The following is an 8,108-nucleotide window of genomic DNA, read 5'->3' as shown; positions in this document are numbered from 1 at the left end:
ACTCAACACAGTCAGCAGAAAAAATAATTTAAAAGTAAAAACTCCAAAAGTGGTGAGGAGACCATTTCAGTAAAGGGGCTTGCTTATGTGGATTACCTGACTGAGTTCTAATATACTAGCTTGGAAGGTGTGTATGCATTCATGTGTTTGAAATTTAACAATATATTTCTACTCTCAGACATTTGTAGTCATTCACTTAGAGCAATAGATTTGCATGTTGGGAAAGCATGTAAATACACTCCTGACATGATTGTGATCACTTAAGTTTCCAGGAAGAAGCACAGATAACATATCTTTGTGCATAATTCAATGATGCCTAATATGTATAAAAACAGAGAAAATGCTTTTCAATTGAGCATTTCATCACATATCTTCATGTAAAACATTCAATATAGAAAATGTTATTCGTGCTTAAACAATATTCTTTTGATTACTCCAGAAAATCGATTGCTAATGTACATAATCAGACACACTACAAGGAATATTTTAAAATACCTGAGAAATTAGTCACTTTCTCAAACACGCTAGATCTTTTCTTGTGAAATCACTTCAAATAGCTTAAACTTAAAGCCTAAGCAGAACTTTGCTTAAAAAATTCCAATTTGGTGTGGCATGTCAATCTTTCTGGTGTAGCATTTTAATTGGGAATTTTCTTGAGGATAGATTTCAAAAATTGAAATCCTCATAGCAGCAGACAAATAGCACCTATTGTATTACCTATTTTGAGAAGGTGAGATGGCATTGTCTCTGCTTGTTGAAGTTGGATTATTCTCAGCAGTTACAGGTATATAGGCAGCTAACACTGGCATTTAAAAACATTCACAATTGTGTTATTACATTTAATAATGGCACATTTATCAAAATATACATAGTTTACATAGAAGACGCTTACCTGTGAATTCCGATAATACACTGTCTTTTCCAAGTACACCATTTCCACCCACAGCAGAGACTTTGAAGGTGTACAGGTTGCCAGGTATTAAATTTGTGATGGACACATTTTCAAACAATGTTGTTACATTTGATGCTGGATTCCCTAAAACTTGTACTAAATAGGTGCTTTTGTTGCCAGTCGGTGGTAGCCAGCTCAAAGTAATTGAATCTATGGTGATGTCTGTCAAACTTAGATTGTTGGTTACATTGGGTACTGAAATAGAAAAATAGAATGTGAAGTATCACTCAGAGAACCCTTTACATATTTGTCAGAAATATTTTTCACACCAGACAAACTACAGAAATTATTTTTAAAGTTACCTGTCATTGGGAAGAATTGCCATGATAGATCTCTAATAGAGTGAGACACTTTCTAACACCTCTGGTGCATTGATTTGGTATTCAAAAACTTGAAACTTGTACTAAAGAATATAAATTCCCAGAAGTGCGAATAAAAATATTTCCAATGACATCTCTTCAGTTATAATAACGTTTTCACAACCCCCAACTGTGAGCAACTGTAACTTAATCCCATTAATTCTAGAAAAAAAAATCCCACAATTTATAACTGATGCTGTATTTAGGTACAGATGTAATTTATACTTACCAGACATTTAGCCTGCCTTGCAAAATATGTGTTAATCAGAGACTATCTAATATTGTTCAATAAAATGAGTACATATACATTGTGATTTAATGTGTGATGTAAAATGTTGATGAGATGGAATGTTTCAAATCAGGAGTGCAGATTGTTCCAACTGCTCCAGTTATTTTTTAAATGTCTATTCTACAAAGTCCCTTTATAGCTAGCAGTTTATGCACTTTATATGGCCTTGCATTTGATCAAATGAACTCTTAGAATAATGAGTTAATGATTTTATCCATTTTAACTTGTTGACATATATTTTGTATTTTGATTTTTGTATTGGAATGGGAATGATTTGATTTCAGATATTACTGATCACTTGTTCTGAAAATACCTTTTGCTAGTCTTTTTTTTTTAAAAATGACATCTCTGTTACTTTATAGCAGATTAACTGTTATTGATGTTTTTCTCATAAGTAGGAATTATATGATTCTTCCTATTTTACTGATTTCGCAGACGACAGCATGCAATAACTATTTTCATTCAACAGAAACTGACAAAGTACTATAAATAAGTAATTACGAATATATTTAAAATACATAGCTGTATTTATAAAATATTCTCACAGATATCTTTTGTCTTATGTCATAATTAGAAGAGTACATGGTATTTGCAGCAGTATCCCAGGTTGATATTTACACGTAATAATGAAGCAATTAAACAATGCTTTTTCATTGTATTTAAATGTGCACTAAACCAATCTTATGTGGGTTTAAATTCAAATAACCACATGTATAGAGATTCAAAGTGCAACCATGACTTTGTGTTCATCAGTTGTACAGCTAAAGAGGTATTCTCATGAAAATGATAATAACAAACTCATTGTAAAACTTTTCTGCTGAGGAAAGCAGCTTACCAAAAAAAATTCTTTATAACTCAACACAGTCAGCAGAAAAAATAATTTAAAAGTAAAAACTCCAAAAGTGGTGAGGAGACCATTTCAGTAAAGGGGCTTGCTTATGTGGATTACCTGACTGAGTTCTAATATACTAGCTTGGAAGGTGTGTATGCATTCATGTGTTTGAAATTTAACAATATATTTCTACTCTCAGACATTTGTAGTCATTCACTTAGAGCAATAGATTTGCATGTTGGGAAAGCATGTAAATACACTCCTGACATGATTGTGATCACTTAAGTTTCCAGGAAGAAGCACAGATAACATATCTTTGTGCATAATTCAATGATGCCTAATATGTATAAAAACAGAGAAAATGCTTTTCAATTGAGCATTTCATCACATATCTTCATGTAAAACATTCAATATAGAAAATGTTATTCGTGCTTAAACAATATTCTTTTGATTACTCCAGAAAATCGATTGCTAATGTACATAATCAGACACACTACAAGGAATATTTTAAAATACCTGAGAAATTAGTCACTTTCTCAAACACGCTAGATCTTTTCTTGTGAAATCACTTCAAATAGCTTAAACTTAAAGCCTAAGCAGAACTTTGCTTAAAAAATTCCAATTTGGTGTGGCATGTCAATCTTTCTGGTGTAGCATTTTAATTGGGAATTTTCTTGAGGATAGATTTCAAAAATTGAAATCCTCATAGCAGCAGACAAATAGCACCTATTGTATTACCTATTTTGAGAAGGTGAGATGGCATTGTCTCTGCTTGTTGAAGTTGGATTATTCTCAGCAGTTACAGGTATATAGGCAGCTAACACTGGCATTTAAAAACATTCACAATTGTGTTATTACATTTAATAATGGCACATTTATCAAAATATACATAGTTTACATAGAAGACGCTTACCTGTGAATTCCGATAATACACTGTCTTTTCCAAGTACACCATTTCCACCCACAGCAGAGACTTTGAAGGTGTACAGGTTGCCAGGTATTAAATTTGTGATGGACACATTTTCAAACAATGTTGTTACATTTGATGCTGGATTCCCTAAAACTTGTACTAAATAGGTGCTTTTGTTGCCAGTCGGTGGTAGCCAGCTCAAAGTAATTGAATCTATGGTGATGTCTGTCAAACTTAGATTGTTGGTTACATTGGGTACTGAAATAGAAAAATAGAATGTGAAGTATCACTCAGAGAACCCTTTACATATTTGTCAGAAATATTTTTCACACCAGACAAACTACAGCAATTATTTTTAAAGTTACCTCTCATTGGGAAGAATTGCCATGATAGATCTCTAATAGACTGAGACACTTTCTAACACCTCTGGTGCATTGATTTGGTATTCAAAAACTTGAAACTTGTACTAAAGAATATAAATTCCCAGAAGTGCGAATACAAATATTTCCAATGACATCTCTTCAGTTATAATAACGTTTTCACAACCCCCAACTGTGAGCAACTGTAACTTAATCCCATTAATTCTAGAAAAAAAAATCCCACAATTTATAACTGATACTGTATTTAGGTACAGATGTAATTTATACTTACCAGACATTTAGCCTGCCTTGCAAAATATGTGTTAATCAGAGACTATCTAATATTGTTCAATAAAATGAGTACATATACATAGTGATTTAATGTGTGATGTAAAATGTTGATGAGATGGAATGTTTCAAATCAGGAGTGCAGATTGTTCCAACTGCTCCAGTTATTTTTTAAATGTCTATTCTACAAAATCCCTTTATAGCTAGCAGTTTATGCACTTTATATGGCCTTGCATTTGATCAAATGAACTCTTAGAATAATGAGTTAATGATTTTATCCATTTTAACTTGTTGACATATATTTTGTATTTTGATTTTTGTATTGGAATGGGAATGATTTGATTTCAGATATTACTGATCACTTGTTCTGAAAATACCTTTTGCTAGTCTTTTTTTTTTTTAAATGACATCTCTGTTACTTTATAGCAGATTAACTGTTATTGATGTTTTTCTCATAAGTAGGAATTATATGATTCTTCCTATTTTACTAATTTCACAGACGACAGCATGCAATAACTATTTTCATTCAACAGAAACTGACAAAGTACTATAAATACGTAATTACGAATATATTTAAAATGCATACCTGTATTTATAAAATATTCTCACAGATATCTTTTGTCTTATGTCATAATTAGAAGAGTACATGGTATTTGCAGCAGTATCCCAGGTTGATATTTACACATAATAATGAAGCAATTAAACAATGCTTTTTCATTGTATTTAAATGTGCACTAAACCAATCTTATGTGTGTTTAAATTCAAATAACCACATGTATAGAGATTCAAAGTGCAACCATGACTTTGTGTTCATCAGTTGTACAGCTAAAGAGGTATTGTCATGAAAATGATAATAACAAACTCATTGTAAAACGTTTCTGCTGAGGAAAGCAGCTTACCAAAAAAAAATCTTTATAACTCAACACAGTCAGCAGAAAAAATAATTTAAAAGTAGAAACTTCAAAAGTGGTGAGAAGACCATTTCAGTAAAGGGGCTTGCGTATGTGGATTACCTGACTGAGTTCAAATATACTAGCATGGAAGGTGTGTATGCATTCATGTGTTTGAAATTTAACAATATATTCCTACTCTCAGACATTTGTAGTCATTCACTTAGAGCAATAGATCCGCATGTTGGGAAAGCATGTAAATCCACTCCTGACATGATTGTCATCACTTAAGTTTCCAGGAAGAAGCATAGATAACATATCTTTGTGCATAATTCAATGATGCCTAATATTTATAAAAACAGAGAAAATGCTTTTCAATTGAGCATTTCATCACATATCTTCATGTAAAACATTCAATATAGAAAATCTTATTCGTGCTTAAACAATATTCTTTTGATTACTCCAGAAAATAGATTGCTAATGTACATAATCAGGCACACTACAAGGACTATTTTAGAATACCTGAGAAATTAGTCACTTTCTCAAACACGCAAGATCTTTTCTTGTGAAATGACTTCAAATAGCTTAAACTCAAAGCCTAAGCAGAACTTTGCTTAAAAAATTCCAATTTGGTGTGGCATGTCAATCTTTCTGGTGTAGCATTTTAATTGGGAATTTTCTTGAGGATAGATTTCAAAAATTGAAAACCTCATAGCAGCAGACAAATAGCACCTATTGTATCACTTATTTTGAGAAGGTGAGATGGCATTGTCTCTGCTTGTTGAAGTTGGAGTATCCTCAGCAGTTACAGGTATATAGGCAGCTAACACTGGCATTTAAAAACATTCACAATTGTGTTATTACATTTAATAATGGCACATCTATCAAAATATACATAGTTTACATAGAAGACGCTTACCTGTGAATTCCGATAATACACTGTCTTTTCCAAGTACACCATTTCCACCCACAGCAGAGACTTTGAAGGTGTACAGGTTGCCAGGTATTAAATTTGTGATGGACACATTTTCATACAATGTTGTTACATTTAATGCTGGATTCCCTAAAACTTGTACTAAATAGGTGCTTTTGTTGCCAGTCGGTGGTAGCCAGCTCAAAGAAATTGAATCTATGGTGATGTCTGTCAAACTTAGATTGTTGGTTACATTGGGTACTGAAATAGAAAAATAGAATGTGAAGTATCACTCAGAGCACCCTTTACATATTTGTCAGAAATATTTTTCACACCAGACAAACTACAGAAATTATTTTTAAACTTACCTGTCATTGGGAAGAATTGCCATGATAGATCTCTAATAGAGTGAGACACTTTCTAACACCTCTGGTGCATTGATTTGGTATTCAAAAACTTGAAACTTGTAGTAAAGAATATAAATTCCCAGAAGTGCGAATAAAAATATTTCCAATGACATCTCTTCAGTTATAATAACGTTTTCACAACCCCCAACTGTGAGCAACTGTAACTTAATCCCATTAATTCTAGAAAAAAAAATCCCACAATTTATAACTGATACTGTATTTAGGTACAGATGTAATTTATACTTACCAGACATTTAGCCTGCCTTGCAAAATATGTGTTAATCAGAGACTATCTAATATTGTTCAATAAAATGAGTACATATACATTGTGATTTAATGTGTGATGTAAAATGTTGATGAGATGGAATGTTTCAAATCAGGAGTGCAGATTGTTCCAACTGCTCCAGTTATTTTTTAAATGTCTATTCTACAAAATCCCTTTATAGCTAGCAGTTTATGCACTTTATATGGCCTTGCATTTGATCAAATGAACTCCTAGAATAATGAGTTAATGATTTTATCCATTTTAACTTGTTGACATATATTTTGTATTTTGATTTTTGTATTGGAATGGGAATGATTTGATTTCAGATATTACTGATCACTTGTTCTGAAAATACCTTTTGCTAGTCTTTTTTTTTTAAAAATGACATCTCTGTTACTTTATAGCAGATTAACTGTTATTGATGTTTTTCTCATAAGTAGGAATTATATGATTCTTCCTATTTTACTGATTTCACAGACGACAGCATGCAATAACTATTTTCATTCAACAGAAACTGACAAAGTACTATAAATAAGTAATTACGAATATATTTAAAATACATAGCTGTATTTATAAAATATTCTCACAGATATCTTTTGTCTTATGTCATAATTAGAAGAGTACATGGTATTTGCAGCAGTATCCCAGGTTGATATTTACACGTAATAATGAAGCAATTAAACAATGCTTTTTCATTGTATTTAAATGTGCACTAAACCAATCTTATGTGGGTTTAAATTCAAATAACCACATGTATAGAGATTGAAAGTGCAACCATGACTTTGTGTTCATCAATTTTACAGCTAAAGAGGTATTCTCATGAAAATGATAATAACAAACTCATTGTAAAACTTTTCTGCTGAGGAAAGCAGCTTACCAAAAACAAAATCTTTATAACTCAACACAGTCAGCAGAAAAAAGAATTTAAAAGTAAAAACTCCAAAAGTGGTGAGGAGACCATTTCAGTAAAGGGGCTTTCTTATGTGGATTACCTGACTGAGTTCAAATATACTAGCATGGAAGGTGTGTATGCATTCATGTGTTTGAAATTTAACAATATATTCCTACTCTCAGACATTTGTAGTCATTCACTTAGAGCAATAGATTTGCATGTTGGGAAAGCATGTAAATGCACTCCTGACATGATTGTGATCACTTAAGTTTCCGGGAAGAAGCATAGATAACATATCTTTGTGCATAATTCAATGATGCCTAATATTTATAAAAACAGAGAAAATGCTTTTCAATTGAGCATTTCATCACATATCTTCATGTAAAACATTCAATATAGAAAATGTTATTCGTGCTTAAACAATATTCTTTTGATTACTCCAGAAAATCGATTGCTAATGTACATAATCAGACACACTACAAGGACTATTTTAGAATACCTGAGAAATTAGTCACTTTCTCAAACACGCAAGATCTTTTCTTGTGAAATGACTTCAAATAGCTTAAACTCAAAGCCTAAGCAGAACTTTGCTTAAAAAATTGCAATTTGGTGTGGCATGTCAATCTTTCTGGTGTAGCATTTTAATTGGGAATTTTCTTGAGGATAGATTTCAAAAATTGAAAACCCCATAGCAGCAGACAAATAGCACCTATTGTATCACTTATTTTGAGAAGGTGAGATGGCATTGTCTC

General features: G+C 31.9%; 1 protein-coding gene across 1 annotated transcript in view; it reads right to left on the bottom strand.

Annotated features, from left to right (window-relative positions):
• Nucleotides 1-256: 256 nt before the first annotated feature.
• The window catches only part of LOC146788601 (receptor-type tyrosine-protein phosphatase beta-like), a 484,586-nt gene continuing 476,734 nt past the window's right edge, over nt 257-8,108 (bottom strand). The window contains 3 exon segments of the mRNA XM_085633174.1: nt 257-316; nt 1,020-1,147; nt 3,346-3,600. Coding sequence (XP_085489300.1) covers nt 257-316; nt 1,020-1,147; nt 3,346-3,600 — 443 coding nt within the window.

This window comes from Triturus cristatus, chromosome 11 (genome assembly GCF_964204655.1).
Source record: "Triturus cristatus chromosome 11, aTriCri1.1, whole genome shotgun sequence".
Taxonomy (NCBI): Eukaryota; Metazoa; Chordata; class Amphibia; order Caudata; family Salamandridae; genus Triturus; species Triturus cristatus.
The sequence above is the reverse complement of the archived record's forward strand: the minus strand, read 5'-3'. Positions and strand labels throughout refer to the sequence as shown.